General features: G+C 33.0%; 2 protein-coding genes across 2 annotated transcripts in view; one reads left to right on the top strand and one right to left on the bottom strand.

Annotated features, from left to right (window-relative positions):
• The window catches only part of LOC106057584 (gamma-aminobutyric acid type B receptor subunit 2-like), a 47,955-nt gene extending 44,298 nt beyond the window's left edge, over positions 1-3,657 (top strand). Inside the window, exons 19-21 of the mRNA XM_056032224.1 lie at positions 1,416-1,559; positions 2,201-2,389; positions 2,532-3,657. Coding sequence (XP_055888199.1) covers positions 1,416-1,559; positions 2,201-2,389; positions 2,532-3,299 — 1,101 coding nt within the window. The 3' untranslated portion in view covers positions 3,300-3,657. The remainder of the gene's footprint in view (positions 1-1,415; positions 1,560-2,200; positions 2,390-2,531) is intronic.
• A 1,808-nt stretch (positions 3,658-5,465) lies between these two features.
• The window catches only part of LOC106057595 (dynein axonemal heavy chain 5-like), a 52,249-nt gene continuing 39,871 nt past the window's right edge, over positions 5,466-17,843 (bottom strand). Inside the window, exons 67-85 of the mRNA XM_013214843.2 lie at positions 17,376-17,570; positions 16,688-16,843; positions 16,155-16,337; positions 15,588-15,692; positions 15,312-15,450; positions 14,491-14,796; positions 13,648-13,787; positions 13,244-13,411; positions 12,985-13,120; positions 12,665-12,804; positions 12,174-12,338; positions 11,648-11,842; positions 11,225-11,375; positions 10,875-10,986; positions 10,135-10,291; positions 8,811-9,023; positions 8,535-8,663; positions 8,119-8,245; positions 5,466-6,539 (exon numbers count right to left, since the gene is read on the bottom strand). Coding sequence (XP_013070297.1) covers positions 6,256-6,539; positions 8,119-8,245; positions 8,535-8,663; positions 8,811-9,023; positions 10,135-10,291; positions 10,875-10,986; positions 11,225-11,375; positions 11,648-11,842; positions 12,174-12,338; positions 12,665-12,804; positions 12,985-13,120; positions 13,244-13,411; positions 13,648-13,787; positions 14,491-14,796; positions 15,312-15,450; positions 15,588-15,692; positions 16,155-16,337; positions 16,688-16,843; positions 17,376-17,570 — 3,201 coding nt within the window. The 3' untranslated portion in view covers positions 5,466-6,255. The remainder of the gene's footprint in view (positions 6,540-8,118; positions 8,246-8,534; positions 8,664-8,810; positions 9,024-10,134; positions 10,292-10,874; positions 10,987-11,224; positions 11,376-11,647; positions 11,843-12,173; positions 12,339-12,664; positions 12,805-12,984; positions 13,121-13,243; positions 13,412-13,647; positions 13,788-14,490; positions 14,797-15,311; positions 15,451-15,587; positions 15,693-16,154; positions 16,338-16,687; positions 16,844-17,375; positions 17,571-17,843) is intronic.

Below are 17,843 nucleotides of genomic sequence, written 5' to 3' on the forward strand. Positions count from 1 at the left end.
CTTGCTCTGTTGAGAAGTGTGCTAAACTTCTTGCTTGCTCTGTTGAGAAGGGTGCTGAACTTCTTGCTTGCTCTGTTGAGAAGGGTGCTGAACTTCTTGCTTGCTCTGTTGAGAAGTGTGCTGAACGTCTTGCTTGCTCTGTTGAGAAGGGTGCTGAACTTCTTGCTTGCTCTGTTGAGAAGTGTGCTGAACTTCTTGCTTGCTCTGTTGAGAAGTGTGCTGAACTTCTTGATTGCTCTGTTGAGAAGTGTGCTAAACTTCTTGCTTGCTCTGTTGAGAAGGGTGCTGAACTTCTTGCTTGCTCTGTTGAGAAGGGTGCTGAACTTCTTGCTTGCTCTGTTGAGAAGTGTGCTGAACTTCTTGCTTGCATTGTTGAGAAGTGTGCTAAACTTCTTGCTTGCTCTGTTGAGAAGTGTGTTAAACTTCTTGCTTGCTCTGTTGAGAAGGGTGCTGAACTTCTTGCTTGCTCTGTTGAGAAGGGTGCTGAACTTCTTGCTTGCTCTGTTGAGAAGTGTGCTGAACGTCTTGCTTGCTCTGTTGAGAAGTGTGCTGAACTTCTTGCTTGCTCTGTTGAGAAGTGTGCTGAACTTCTTGCTTGTTCTGTTGCTCTGTGAATCCTTTATTTTGACAACTTTTCATGATCCTATCCAGCGGAAATTTCCCACGTGATCTCGTGCTATGTGACAACACATTTTATTAAATGTTGTAGAAAGACCAATTCATTCAATTAATAGAGAAAATATTTCCCTTAAAGCTTATTGTTCCATCTATATGACTCTGGCTAACTGACAATTATATTTGGTAAAACTTTACATCGAAGGACCCTTTTGAAGAATGTTACGCAAGCTATTTTTCTTATTATTGAGTGTCAGGCGCCTATTCCTTATTGCCGCCCTGATGCAAAGGTAAAATACAATCTTTCTTTAATAAAAAAAAGAGAATAAAACAATTTTTTTCTTTGTAAAAGAGAAAAATTGCTGTCTATTTGGCCACTTTTTAGCTGTGATATTTATCATTTTGAAATTCAATTAATTTTTTAAAAAAATTTGTCAATATTACATATGATCATTAGGAAGTCCAATTTTCTAACTCTCTTGATTTAAAAAAAAAGGAGGAGAAAAAAAGAAGTTGGTAATTACAATTCTACAAAACTACGGGCAGCACTAATATTATGTAATATATTTAGCAATGTTTAATCATGGTTTAATATAGCCTACGCGACTCTTTGTTTTTAAATAAAGTCTCTATCAAGACGTTCTTTATGGTTGCTCAGTAATTTACCTTTTCTTTCGCATTGCTTCTTTCCGATATGACGCATGTCAAGATGTCCCCATCAATGTCCCCAGTAATGTCAAGGACGTCTTTTGTTTCTATTTTCTAATCATTGCATCTGATCTTTTTGCTTCCTTGTTCAGGCCACAGAGCACGCTAATACCAAGTTTACCGAACAGTACCAGAAGTGTGACTCAAAATACCGGGCTGAGTTTATTTGGGCTCTGATAGCCATTCAAGGTGTTGTCATCATATTTGGTACATTCCTGGCCATTCAAACCCGCAAGGTGAGCTCCTTCTGTTCTCACAAAGTAGTGACTTGATACGATTACTGAAAAACGTGTACGTTAACACAAAATCACCAAAAAGTAAGGCGATATCTACCGGTAGTTAGATGACATTCTTAAGTAGAAGTAGTGATCACGAAACGTTACATTGCATAGTTTGTTTTCTTAAAACGGTAACAGAAAGTGTAATGATCGTTCGTGGAAATGAAAGCACTTTGTGGCAATACTCACTAGTACACGAATGCAAGACTTAGATATTTATACGTTTTTGAGGAAATAATCTTACAAGAACTTTCTGTAGGCTTACATTTTAAGATAGTTGACCGGAAATGGTACAATCTCATAAGGTTACAGCTACCATAAAAAAAAAAGATTTGCGTGTCTTGGTCCGAACCTTACAAAGGGTTTGAACGCTTGCACGCCCTGACAACTGTCTGTAGGCCATATTACTTGATCAGGCGCTAGGTTGCACATTTTTTTTTTTAAATTAAAGATAGGCCTACTTATCTGGCTACAGACAGGCTACATATGTTATCGGAACGGGCAGGTGGCACTTACAAAGCAAGGTACCTAACTCTATTCTCTCAGATAGATTCTAGATTTAAAATAAACGACCTTTTGTTTTCTGTGTTTGATCGCAGGTCTCATTTCCCGAACTGAATGATTCCAAATGGATTGCTCTATGCATATATAACGTAGTGGTCCTGGGTCCTGTCAGCGTTTTTGTTGTTATGGCAACGGAAGATAAACCACAAGTTAACTACGCACTGGAGTCCAGCATGATATTTTTAGTAACAACCATGACCCAAAGTCTTATCTTTTTCCCAAAGGTTAAAGCTGAATGTTTCATTACAAATAGTAATAATTATGATAAAAAATAGTAATAGTAATAATAATAAAATTTGCAACCAAGGTTTGTTAAATGGCATATTAGATTAAAATATAATTTTTGCTTTTCATTTCTCTGTCCAGATCATAGCGTTTAAAAACCACAATAGAAGCCTAACAGTGTTCAACGTAGGAAACAATTTAGAGCTACATGGGTTAAAGAGAGTCTTATCCTGTCTGTGTATGACAAGGTCCTTGAAACGGCGTTTGGTCAGCGAGAACAGCTCGGGTAGCTTTGACGTTTCGCAGCAGACTATGGAATTGGATGTTTCCTTTGACTCAAGTGACTGTGTCGGCATCAAACACCAAAACAAAATGAAAATCCCTCTTGGCAAGTCGAAATCAATGTCGCCTGAAAAACGAGTTTTTCGAAAACTGCCTTTCAAGAAATCATCAGATGAATCTTGGATGTCTACTAGTGTGGCTCACATTTCCTATCGCGCTAAAACTGTCCAGTCACCTGTTTATTGTTCTGGTGGAGCTTCTAAAGAAAAGGACGTCCGGAAATCGCGACATTCGATGCGTTTCAAGGTTTTTAGTAATAGTTATCTGCCCAGGTCTAGGTCAGATTCAAATCTCAGCATTAATGGCAGCGAAAAGATCGAACCGAATGTAGCGGAAGATTTGCCAGATTTTCGTGAAATTCAAACACAATTAAAGCCCTGGCGCAGCCTAAGCACGATGCCTACTGTGTATTCGTCGTTACAAGAAGAAATTTCTCTGGAAAGAATCAATGTCCTTGCAGACCTAAAGCTGACTTCAATGTTGGGCTTCAAAGCAACTTGGGTGAAAGACAGTGATAAACTTACACAACTGGGGATTGAAGAATTCATTAAACGAATCAAGATTTAAATATCTTATTTGGATGTTGCAAGCCTACTACTAAGTTATAATAGTCCAACTAGTTTGACAAAGCAAATGTTGTTGATCCAACATAAACTTAAAACTAGATCTGTACAGAACACGACAAAAAGTTGAATAACTGTGATAGTTTATTTCAATAAATCCAAAAATGTTAGTTAGTAGGCCCAACATACAACAATTTTGTGATTGGCTAACATTATAGCCTATAAATATTACTTCCTTTATTGTAAGAAAGTTGATGGAGATTTGTTTCATTATCTCAATATATAAACGATTCCTTAATTTGAAAATGTATACTTATCTAATCATGATGCTTCTTTGCATTAAAATCGTGCTGGTCACATGACATCCTCGTTGTTAGATAAAGCATAAAATTTATTTTGAATAAGTTCTTTTTTTTGGTTGGACAAACGTTTGTTGTTTTTTAATAACATTTCTCTCTTCTAAATGTTTCCAATGCCTCTGGCATACTGTGACATGACTACTCACACACCCCTCTTCTAAATGTTTCCAATGCCTCTGGCATACTGTGTCATGATTAGACACTCTCCTTTCTCCTAAATGTTTCCTGTGCCTCTGGTATACTGTGTCATGACAAACTTTTTTTTCTTTTACACCCATGTATAAACCTAGTCAAAGTATATAAAACTCCCAACTTGTTGAGTAACAGACAGTAGTCTAGACATGAATAATATATTGGATCTAGTTAGAGATATGGTATAGATGATTCTAGTTTGGTGATAAAGATCCAGTGTTAGAGACGTTTAAAAATAGTAGTCTAGACTAGAATATTGGGTCTAGATACAGTATAGAAGATTCTGGTTTGGTGATATGTATTGAATATTTGTAGTGAAAAATTGTATTCAGTATTCTAGACATACGACAAGGCTGCCTACTGTCACCAACACTCTTCAATATCTTCCATGAAAGGATAATGGAAAATGCTCTCGAGGGCTATGACGATACTGTAAGCATTGGAGGAAGAAGAATCACTAATTTGCACTTCGCAGATGACATGGATGGCCTAGCAGGGACAGAAGAAGAACTAGCTGACCTGATGATGCGCATTGACAAGACGCAGCATATGGCATGCAAATAATGCCGAAAAAAATAATTTTTGACCAATAGCCAACAGGGCTTTAAAAGAGGCATCAGTATTGGAGGTGAAAAGCTAACTAGTGTTACCAGCTTCAAATACCTGGGAGCTATTGTCTCAGATGAGAGAACAAAACTACTGGCCCGAATAGCACAGTCCACAGCAGCCCTTTCAAAACTGAAAATAATTTGGAAAGACAAGGGCTTGGCTCTCGGCACCAAAATCAGACTGCTGCGCTCCCTGGTCATGGCCACATTTTATATATTTGCGAGTCTTGGACGCTGACTGCAGAGCTAGAGAGTAGGATCCTAGCAATGGAACTGAGATGCTACAGAAAGATCCTAGGCATCACTTTCAAAGACCGCATCACAAACCAAGAGATTAGAGACAGGGTTACTGCAGCGATCGGACCCCATGATGACCTGCTAACTATTGTAAAGAAACGCAAACTTAAAATATATGGCCATATTACAAGATCCACGGGGCTCGCAAAGACCTTCCTTCAGGGAACAGTACCAGGAAAAAGAAGAAGAGGCAGACAGAAAGCGATGGGAGGACAACCTAAAAGAGTGGACGGGCCTACCATTGATAGAGGTTTTAAACAAGGCAAAAAGAAAGGGAGGAATGGAGAAAGACGGTCGACGAGCCTTGCTTGGTGCCCCAACGGTCCAAGAGACTAAGGGATAGGTCAAGGTAAAGACATAAGACGGTGAGCATAAAGTACCTGAACGTCTGTTTGTCATCTAACTTTGTAGTGAATATATGCACAAACTTTCCACTGTATGTTCAAGAGATCAATCTCCACAAAAGTTTATTGAACGTCTGTTTGTCATCTAACTTTTTAGTGAATATATGCACAAACTTTCCACTGACGTAACGTTCAAGAAATAAATCTCCACAAAGTTAATTTTAAGATGATTATATTTTGAAAAATTATAAGGTCACAGTTTTTGACCAATTTTTTTCCCAAATATATATAAGCTGTCTAATTTCTTGGAAAATTGTTAAGAGCCGTTTTTGAGATCAGTGTAATAAAACAAACAAATCAGACAACGTAGGAATGTGAATAGAATAATAGTTTAATACTGATCAGCTCTGTGTCTTTATTACAGACAACACATGATAAACTCTTAGGGCTCAATTACACACATGGAAATGTTTTAGCACACAAACATTAAAGAAAACATTTATAAACTCATCTTCATATCAAACTTATGAAGTCTTATGTAAATGTTTTTAGACTGGAACAAATAATAGAACACAAGCAAAATTAATATCTGGTTATCACAAGTTTGAATATATCTCTATAAATAAGGTGATCAACAGAAACATAATGTGTACATTTACACAAAAAGTGTTTTATTTCCCACAAAGTTGTGACTTAAGAAAAGTAACAATCAAGTCAACCCATAATACAATTAAATAAAAATTGCTTACAGTAGACAAATATTTTTGTAAATGTACAGATACTTGTATAAAAGAAATCAATAAAATTGGGGTGTTCAAATCACAGTATAAAGTAGACATAGATTTTCTTTAAATGGCACACTTCTAATTGTAAGAATAACTTATCAATAACTTTACATTTCTAAACTTTTACAAAGCAAACAAAATATTTTCTAACATTCTTTCCTTTTCTATTCCAGAGTATGAAAATGTCAAAATTCTTCATATGAACATTTTTATAGGATATGCTCTTAGGGATTTGTTAACGATTTTTTTATACTATCCAAATTTTTTCTTAGTAGCTTTATAAAATAAATGGATGCAAAATAAAAAAAAAAGAGGAAATATTTTGTATAAGCTCACACGCTACAAATGTGACATAGTCAAATAGGATAGAATCAATTATTTGATGTCACAAAGCAATGCTACTCCACGCAGAGTCCAGTAATCAGGGCTCTTGCTGGTCTTCAGTGACAAGGGGAAAATGTAGGTCAGATCTGTGCGATTGGGTTTCTTGTAAACTGGGCAGTCATAGGTCATGGAGCTGTGCGACTTCTCTTGGTTATTTGCAAATACATGCACCACAGGCAGTAAAGTATACAGGACTTTGGGCGTGGGTTCAATGAGTTTAGCATTACGTCTGTCCCAACCAGATCCATCCAGATACAAACCATAAATATAGACACCTAAAAAAATAGAACATGAAAACAATTTTTTTTCCAAATGTCTACGTTAGCCTACATATATGACTGGATTTAAAAAACTATATGACTTAGTGAAGTGGAACAAATCAATTAACATTATGACTAACAGCTTCGAGACAAGACATTTAGTTGCTTGAATTTCAAAATGATTGTTATAATAAATAAAGCTAGCCAGTATCAGATTAGATATTTTAGAGATCAATAAACTGAATTACCAAATTTGAATTATGGTTTCACTAAAACATAGTACACTTATAAGAGCAGTAAAACTAATTGTTACAAATATGTGGATATATCAACAAACTGTTTTTATTTATTTTAAGACACCCACCCATATTAAAAAACTATGTCAAACATTATTTAGATAGAACAAGGCCAGTTACACTGATTGAAGTGGTTGCTTTCATAATGAACTTATTCTAGTACTTTTTACTTCTTCAACTTCACCTATACCTTAGTCTGTTAAACTGTTGGGGCACCACACAAGATATGTTGACCGTCTTTATCCATTCTTCTCTGCCGTTTGCCTTGGGTAGAATTTCTTTCAATGACAGGGTTTATCCATTCTTTTACATTGTCTTTCTATCCCTTGCTCTGTTTGCCTCTTCTTTTTTTTTCCCTGGTACTGTTCCCTGAAGGAAGGTCTTTGCGAGCCCTTAGGACCTAGTGATGTGGCCATAGAGTTTAAGTTTGCGTCTTTTTTTCACAGTAGGATCAAATTGCTGTAGTTAGCTGGTCATCCTGGGATCAAATTGCTGTATTAATCTTGTTTTTAATATCTTCTGATACCTAGGACCTTTCTGTAACCTCTCAATTCCATTGCTAGGATCCTCCCCTTGAGATCTGCAGTCTCAGCATCCAAGATTTGCAACCATATAAGAAAGTGGCTGTGACCAGGGAGCGCATCAGTAGGATTTTAGTTTTGAGGACTTTACCATTAATCTTTCCAGATTATTTTGAGTTTGCTGCTGTCAACTGTGCAATTCTGGCCAATAGTTCAGGTTTGGTTCCTTCATCTGAGACAATAGCTCCAAGGTATTTAAAACTACCTTTTTTACCTCTAATACCAATGTCCCTTTGGCTATTGGTCATAATTTGTATTTTTTCTGAATTGATTTGCATATCATATGCTACAGAAGTCTTGTCTGTGCACATTACCAAGTCAGCTAATTCTTTTTCTGTCCTTCCCAGACCATCTACTTCTAATTTTTCTTAAACTTTATGCTTAAATTTAAACTAAAGATAATTTGCATACAATGTAAATTGAACTCAATATTTAGATTTTTTCCCCCATTCTTTAATAGTAATATTTAAATTGCTTCATAAGCTTGTAAATAAGAATATTTTCTTAACTTAGAATCCATCAATGCTCCATCATTATATCAAATTTATAGATGTCCATTTTGTTAAACTTTAAGATTTCCATAATTATTATAGTATGTAAACAATTGATTTATTTTTTTAACTTTAAAATCTCATTTGATGTGGTTTAGCTTCTAGTTTCCTTCTACCCACTTCACTGTTTGTGTTGTTTGTTTGTTTGTTTGCGTTGGTCACCCACCTTCTGAAGGCCCTGACGTGATGTCTTCTTTCATCATCTTGGTCACTTCATTCTCTAAAAACACAGTGTCCAGTGCCCAGCCTTTATGTGCTCGTGTAATCTCTTGTCTCATTGCTGTCAGGAAACCCTGGAGAGAACCATCAATATTTTCATTGAAAAGCTGACAGTGCCGCAATTAATCTGATAAAGTCATTGAAGATTATTTTGCTTGAATTTTCTTAGTTATGTTACATGTATTCTTGCTAATTTTGTTTTTATTTGAAATTATTTGTTATATGGATGTGAATGTTTAATATTAAATCAATTTAAATAATGTTATTTACAACCATTTATAAGACAAATAGTTTCAATATTTCCATTGTTGGTATTATGTGGATTTTTTTAACTTCATATTTTGATTTAATCTTTTCTCAAACCTGTGGGTTAAAGAATCCAGTCATCCAAAAAGAAGTAGGTCGACCTTCAAAAAGCCAGGAGTAAAACTGAGCATTGCGGTCCAGTAGGTCTGTAAACCAGAAACCAAGAGTAGTAGACTGCCATGAAACCTAAGGAAAAATTTAAAAAAAAGATTTTGATATAACAAATAGTGTTTTTTTTCCCTTTTAAAATAATTGATAAAAAAAATAAAAAAGACATTTTCAAACAACTAACTGTATTCAAACTTAAGAAAAATAGTGCTAGAATAGACTTACTTTCTTCCAATTGTTTGGAACTCTGGCATCATACATATTATCCAAAGCATCTCTTAGATTTTCTGACATAATGATGGTACCATCAATGGCAAGTTTGAGATCCATCAATGTGGTGCGAACCAATCCAATAACCCTCTGCATTCGATCAATCTCTTGGCGCAAGAAAATATTTAGGGGCTGAAGATGACCCATTTTTTTCAGTCTTTCTCTGACCTAGATAAATATGTATATTTTAGAGTGAAATCACAAAAGCTTTTAAAATTGTATTTGGATGTTCAGTTTCACTAAAGTGTGCATCAGCTTAAGTTATTCAATAAAAAAAGAAATTTTAAATAGATAAGATTATCTACATAAAGTTATCTAAACACAGAAAACTCTTCTTTAGAAGCAGATTCAACACTTAAAGAGTAATTCATCATGTTTTTAATACTAGTTACTGTCAGTACAGTCAGTGTAACAATACTCTACTGTCACATTAGCCTGTGATGTTAACTCTTTCTCTCCTAATTGATGATACCATCATTGATTTGACCTCATTAAATTAATGATTGATTGTATAAATTTTACTTTGTCACACTTTGTGTTATGTGGAAAGAGCATGCATTCCCCCCTATACCAAAATAAAACATTTTCTGATAACAAATGAAAAAGTTATTCAAGCTTAATCATAACATGGTAAAAAAATACTAATGAGAAAAAGGAAGACCTCCGTTGGAACGTGGAAAAAAAATATGGAGAGAAATAATCTTTATTATCCGTAAGGAAGTTTGTCTTACAATTTGTGCATTTCACCTAACAAAACATTCACACCAGACTCACTCACAATTTGCATGCAAAAAGTTTATATCAGATTGCCAGGGGGACAAGAGTTTTTGTGTCTGTTTGTCTTTGCTCTTGGTGTCTTGTATCTCTTTTGTTAAAAATATTATTGGATCTCGATGTCTAAATCGTGAAGTAATGATTTTCAAAATGTCAACACTCAATATTTGAATCCAATCCAAATGTTGGCTATAGGCTACAAGTATCTTCAATCTAGAAGGGAATTCTATAACTTAACAGAGATGTATATTAACATGTTACACTGAAAACAAAGCAGGAGATTGATGACTTTATTTCAAATATTTCAAAGATTGTTTATTAACATTATCCTTCAATGCTTATTTAAATTTGTACTAAAAATATTCATAAACAAAAAAACATAAACATATAGTACATATAAATAACATTGTTTTAAAAATATGGATTTGAATGGTCGAGAGAGAGTATGTATGTAATAGCTGATCTGCCAACATGCATAACAAAATGTTTATAGAAACAGGTTTACCTCATGAGCCACATAGTCCTGAGGAAGTTTCTCCAACATATCATCAGCAAGTCTGTAGACCACTGTCTCACGTGTCTCACCGCCTCCACTTCCTGCATCTTTAGGTTGAATGTTGACAATGGTGGACAACATCTTGTTGGCTGTGTTGGTCTGATAGCTGCAAAGTCAACAAAACAGATTCAACATCATCAACCAATTATATAATTCAAGAACTTAAGTATCATGAGAGGAGCAAAGATCTAACAAAGAAGTGTGATCAATACCATTATGTACTCAACCATCTTGATTTTGGTTGCAAGGCGACTGAGCAGTACAGCAATCAGTTTTCAAAGACACTGATTTTAAACTTCAAGAATTTTTAGATGCCCCTGAATTCACCCAATTCTAATGAGTACCAACTTACATTGGCGAAGTAAAGGTGGTTGGTTATTGTGCTAGCCACATGACACCCTCATTAACCATCAGCTATAAAAACAAGTGAACTTTACATCATCCGCCTCTATAGATCATCTTGTAAAGTACACTTTTTAAAAATAAGTCAAACCAAATATGAACCTTGCAGACATTAAAATCTTGTGACACACCCAACATACATCTAAAAAACATTTTTTTTTAATTATTGTCTTCAAAGCCTGATTAATAACTTAAGAAAAATTACTACATTATTTATACACTTTATACACAGCCAAACACAAAGCTTTTAATGAAAACACCAAAGTAAATTGATTCATCTCCCTTACGTTATATCAGCATTAGGATGTAAACCAAAACACTCAGGAGAGTCTACCAGGGGAAGTGACTCAATGTAGTTTCTGTATTCTTCCAAATTTTTACATTTTGGAATCTTGTAACCTGAAATTTAAGTCAATAGGTTACAGATTTAAAATATTTTCATAAAAATATTATTACAATAACTAATACAACTAGCTGAAATAAACAAATTGTTTACATTTGTTTTTAAAAGATGTGAAATAAATAATATGAATGCAAATATAAAAGCTCCTCTTCTATATTTTAATTTAATTCAAAAATAATGTTTTACTTTGTGAACTGATACTCTTGTTATATAATAAATGAACATGTCTACTACCTGTGTAAAAAGCAAAATTATCAGTAAACATGGTCTCACTAAACCAGACCCGAGTGTATGTGTTGAGCAGACGTTTGTCATAGTCATCAGTGACACGACCTCCATACTGGACTTCACCAATCATGTACCTTACAGTAACCCAGTTGACTCCCTGTCAGTGCAAACAAAAAATATTATTTTAGAGAATAATGGAAGTGGGATATCCAAAAACTTTTCAAAACATTGATCAAGCAATGAATGCTAGCAATAAGAGTATGGACATAGCTTTGATCATTGTGTCTTTGGAAAAGTAAAGAAGAGTTGTTTCTCTTTGTTTCTACCTTTTTACTTAAATATGACATGTTTTATTACATTAAAAATAAAATATTTTCTAGTGTGTAATTCATTTTGAAAAAGTGAATTTTAAGAAAACACTCAACTTACTCGTTTTGGATCAAGATCATCCAAATGGTTTTGAATGAATTGTACAGTTGCATTCAGGTCTCCCTGGTTGAATTCATAAGGAATGTTCCAGCCAATGGGACCAAACTTTCTTCTCTCCTGTACAGTTGTGTGCAGGAACGCCACACCATAGAGCATAGGTTTCCAAGCTGGGAGGTTACTATAGTCAAGTTGTTCCTGGAGAGAAAAATGTTATCCAATATTTAGAGGAAAAAAAGTTTTTGTATTGAACTATTGCTTATTAAAAACATGAAGTGGTATCTCTGAAACAAAAAAAGTAGCAAGCAATCTGACAAATTTGTTGAAATAAGTTAATAGATTATGCAATGAATGTTTTTTTTACTGCTTTTTCTTAAAAATATTAATTAAAGTTATTGAAAATAAAGGCAAAAATAGTTCCAAGAAGATGTACATATGAGATTAAATTTAAATGCAATATTGAATATAGAATTAGAAATAATGAGAAATTACCATCATGACCTAGGTGACAATGACATTACAATATTACCTGGGTGACACCAGCATAAGTTCTCTTCAAGCCAGCCTTAACTCCCATGGGAGGCTCGTTGGTGAATTTGATGGAGCTCTGCAGCAAGTTGATGGGAAATTTAGGATGTTCTTCAGTGGTCAGCCACAGACGGAACTGGTCATTGACATTCTCAGTGGTCAGTACCTGTTATTGAAAATTTTTAAAAATAATAAGCAAAACTTTAAAATAGATCAGAAATGTTCCTATTTCTCATAGACATTTAATTGACCACAATATTGTGATCACTAATCATGATGTCACAATTATAAAGTTAAGTTGAATTATTTTTCTTCTTTTTGAATACATTAAGTAAATATATTATTTTTTTAATTACTTACTGTACGAATTAATCATTTAATGTTATTTTTCATTGTTAAAAAAAATATTATTTTAAGCTTCAAAAATTAATTTAAAACATATGCTATTCTTGAAATTTCTAAAAGTAAAAGCCATATGTCACTTTTACTTACTGTATCTAATAATTCATCCATAAAATCAAGACCCAAGTGACAGTTTTGTAATAAGACCCATCGTCCTTCAGACATAGATACAGACAGCAGACGTCTAGCATGAACATCTTGTCCTTGGCCCATAGAGATAGAACCACATTCTGAAAAAAAAATTCAAACAATTTATATATAATTATTACATTGTACATTCATGGAGATATAGTTTGAGCATATTAAATGTAATTGTTTTAAATTCTGTAATCAAGACTTATACTTTTGAGCTAACATGGATGCACCAACTTGTACTTAGAGAAATAAAATCTAAACAGTTTTTCTCTTACTGAATCCTTTTTGTTTAGCCAATCGTTCAATATTCTCTGTGGGATCTGAACCCATAGACAAAAAGCAGATAAGAGGTGCTCTGGGATGGGATTCTTCCCACATGGCCTCAAGATTGAGAATCACACCTTCAGCAAACTGAAAAGGAAAAATATAATACTAAGATATTTAACAACCTTTTTCAAAAACTTGTTTATTTTTAATTTATAAAACAAGCTATTAATGAAAAAAAATGTGTATTGAACATTAATTAGAACTGACCTCTGCACCCATAGCCTCCCCCACATAAACTCTGGCCATTGGAATGGTTCTGTCAGGGCACCATGACCTGATTAGCAACAGTTTCTTAAAGTTATCCAAGTTATTGCTGTAGCCATCAGGAATCACTGCTTCTTCTGGAGCATCTTCATCAAACCAGGTTTTCCAAGCCTGCTCACAATGAAGGTTGAATAAATGAAAGTAAATTATTTCCTCAATTTAATAAACAGTTACTAAAGCCACCATCAAAGCATTAATTATAAACTATTTGTATAATATGGACAATTTATTACAATTTGAATAGTTTGAAAATACAAATATTACTAATTTTATCATTTGAAAAGTTACATCATTGTGAAATAAGACGCAAACATTTGCTTCTTTCCTATTTCCCCCTGTTGACTCACCTTGTCATTGCGAGCTACTTGTTGTAGGATCTGACTAAACTGAGGCAGCTCTGAAAGTTTCACAAGATTTAACCAAGTCATGTCCATGATCCATTTCTTTGGTTTGGGTTCAACAGCATTCAGATCTAATGCAGCACCACCTTTAAGATATGAACAATGAGTTGACTGATTAGTGAAAAAACTTTTTATTTTAAAGCATACATTTTTGTTTAAATGTCTCATATATATATATATTTTGTTCTTTAATATTTTGCAAGATAAAAATGTTTGTTTATAGATGATCTCTGTAGTGAGTTATGGATCCAATCTTATATTCATTATAAGCAACAGCCATTACTTTATAACAACTATTTTCATTTGTTGTCAGGGTGGATAACATATTCTATTCTATTATATATTTCATCACATAAATAAAGATAATTATAAAAAAAAAGGTTAACTTGGCTATTTAGCTATATTCTACAACTTAAATATAATGTTTAATTCAATAAATACATTTATAAGAAAATTAGTAAAACATTCAAAGTGAGTGTACAATAAAAAGTTACAGAAACAAAAATGTATCCCCTAGATAACATCTGTTTTAGTGTTTAAATATAATATTTTAGTTCTCTCATAATTAAATAAGCATTACTGTATCATTATTATTTCTTATACATAGTAGATTATTCATTAATAAAAAACATATAATTAAATGTTTGCTAATTAACAATTTTATTCAAACCTTTTTTCTTTTTAAACTCAAAATTATTGAAATCTGAGCATCAATTTTGTTTTAAATGTTACATGAAAAATGATTAAGATTCTAAAGCTTAACAATACTCTATAAAAACAACAACAAACCTTTAATGAAAACACCAAACTCATCAGGTCTCACTTTACCCACTGCCATCTCTATCTTCAATGTCATGAGGAGAGTGAAGAGGAATTTGTCAGCCTCATAGAGACCTCTGCAAGTGTACTTGAAGACTGACAGTGTCAGGTATTCAATGATGTTGTTGATACGCTTGCTGGTGATAGGTGACTTTGTCGAGCGGGCCATAGACAGGTCAAACAGCTCCAGGAACTGTTTCAACGATGTCTGGTACATAATGTTTACCATGCTCATCTCAACAATCACAAAGTAGAGAATACTGCCTCGTGTTGCCACTGAAAAGATCAAATTAACATATTAAAGTTTATACACGGCATCCATAATATATAATGCTTGGTAGTGTGTCTGTTATTGTGCTGTTGGCACAAATAGATTACTTTATGATAGGATACAAAGATTTTACTTCTTTGCAGATCTCAGCAATAAGTATCATACTAAATACTTGCCAACTAGGCAAACACAAAAGATTAACTTGCTTCTAAAATCTACACAGTAAATATGTGAATAATGTTTCCCTTGATGAGAATATCAATTAGAAAACAGGTGAAAAAAAATGGATCCATTTTCTAAATTCTTAGCCTAATAAAGATGTTTAGAGAACAGTGTAAGGAAAGCAGCCTATATTGGAAATTTTCATCTTAAACTAATCAATGTCAAGGACGCTAAATTAAACTTCAAAATTGCCAACTAAATAAAGATCTGAAAAAAAAAATTCTCCATGTGCTAAAATGTGCAGACAAATTATCAAGTAATTAAAAAATAATACAGATACAAATGTATGTGTTCCTACCTGGCCTAAACTCTTCTCTGGCAGTATTAATCTTGGTCTCAGTGTCTGCAGCAATGGCCAGTTTTTCACTGACTTCTTCTGCTGTTATTTTGGTAACTTTCAATACCTCAATCAGTGATTCATCTTCTACCAGCGAGCCCTGTTTTAAAACAAATAAAGAAACTTAGTTTTTGAAAATAATTCTCTAAACTTTTTTTTCTCTAAAAAATCATTTACTAACTACAATAAGCACAATAAAAAACTGTTAGACTAGATGAATGAATGAATAGTGTTTACCTGAGTAGAAGTTAACCTGTACAGAAGGTTGTCTTCCAGTTCTTTCATCTTCCTTTTGTTACTGGTAACTTCTTCCAACAAACTAGTGCGTTCTGCTTCTAGTTCCTACAATGGAGAACAGAAATTTATTGTGAAAATTATTCACTATATTATAAATCACATATATTCTAAGAAAATTTTATTATAAATAACCTTGATAAACTCTATAAATACTGACATTGTTCGTTATAAATAACTAATTAAATAACATATTATAGGCCTATAGTCTACATACAAATACATAAGATGCATTTAATCTTTGATACTTTCTTTTTTTTTAAGAGTAAAATTTATGAAGTTCTTTCATGCAGCAAAATAAAAGAAGCTTTTTTTAAGTTTCTTTTTACTTTAACAAAATAATTTATGCCAATTAAAGAAAATACATTATTTTTCAAAAGAAATCATTAAGTTTGACAGCCCAATATAATGTAACTCACTATAAAAAAATTTTTTTTATTAAATAAGCTATCTTATTATAATTGTACTGATAAATAAATAAAAGACAACATACAAATGCAGAATGCCAACCTGTTTTTCTGTTAAGATGACAATACCCAGCAACTGATCCTCAAGACCTTTCATAGTGACAGTGAAATCAATAATGGATGTTCTGGCAGACACTTCTGGTGTGTATGCTGGGTTACCTAACTTTGTGGTAACGTAAAGTCTGAAACCTTTCATGACATCCACTTCTTTGTCACCAACTTTCACCTAAACCAAACACAGAAAAGACAATTTACATCAACATTCACAAGCTACATTATTGTGTGAATAATTAGAAAAAGACATTTGAAATAATTTAAAACTCCTATTACACAGGAAAGTTCATCCTTGTAGAAATGCCGAAAACAACTAATCATTACAAATATTTGGGATAGTAATTTTTAATTATAAAATGAAAAAAAAGTATGTTTTGAGCAATTAAAATAATTATAACAAGATTTCAAATAGATTAAACACTAAAATAATAACAAATGGAATTAAACTTTAAAAATGTTTTAGATCTATGCAATGAGAAAATGGGAAACTGTTTGTTGATTTTCTATAAGCAACATGTGAACCTTGAATGTTGATCCAGATTTAATAAAATTTTTCTCAAGGACATTGTCTAGTGCTGGGTCCAACTCTTCACCAACATCTTCAATAAGCAGAGGGCGACCCAAAGACAGAGCATCTTCTAGATGTGAGCGGAAGTATTTCTGGTTGAGTGATGTTATCTAAAAGAATATTACAAAAATGTAAGGCTAAAAAAAAACACAGGTCATTACAACAAATTATACATATGTTATGGTTGCTCATAGAACGACTAACATATGAAAATGTATTTGAGGTCTTTTTTTTTTAAAACATTTCAGTTACTTTTATGTTTCATTAGATGAAATCATGGCTACTGCTTTTGAACAAAATTGATAGGTGAAAAAAAAATACACAAATACATTTTAAAATTAATATTGAACAAAAATCATTAAATCATTATGCACAATATTTTATCATTTTGTGGGCTATACAATAACAAATGTTATATACCTTAGTTGTTGTTGTTTTTTTAATTCAGAGACAATGTCTTATAAATTATGTAAAAGAAAATAATGACTTTTGGCAACACAAATTCTATCATAATTAATGAAGGTAGCAAAAAATGTAAAACAAAAAATACTTATAATGTAATATTTATTTAGTTCGCTGTTAAAAAAAAATAAAAAAATAAATATCCCACATTAAAAATCTTTGTAAATATTGAGCACTGACCTGCAGCTCATTGCTGCCCTCCTTGTTTTTGATCCAAGCTTTACCTTGACCTTGTGGATCAATCAGCAGAGGATATCTGGAAGCCTTGGTGACAATAAGACCATTCTGAATAGAGAGTTCATCATTGGGCAGTCCCTGAAGGTTCCACTCTGAGATGGTTGTGTTTAGCACTAACATAGAGATGATGTTCAGATCCTAGTGAAATATAGGGCAGTACATTGGAAAACAATTCAGAATTTCATGCCATGTGATTCATTAGTATTTGTGGACTGTGAATGGTATATTATACATTAAATATTTTATTTCCATTACTAAACACTCATGCTCATTCATTTCTATTTTTTTCAAGTTTATATTTTGTTGAATTTTTTTTCAGCATAAAAATAACAATTAAAAGTTACAGGATAGTAATTTTATAAAAGCCCAATTTTAAAAAGTCAATATTCATACGGATTCATTGGTACAAAT

This window comes from Biomphalaria glabrata, chromosome 6 (genome assembly GCF_947242115.1).
Source record: "Biomphalaria glabrata chromosome 6, xgBioGlab47.1, whole genome shotgun sequence".
Taxonomy (NCBI): domain Eukaryota; kingdom Metazoa; phylum Mollusca; class Gastropoda; family Planorbidae; genus Biomphalaria; species Biomphalaria glabrata.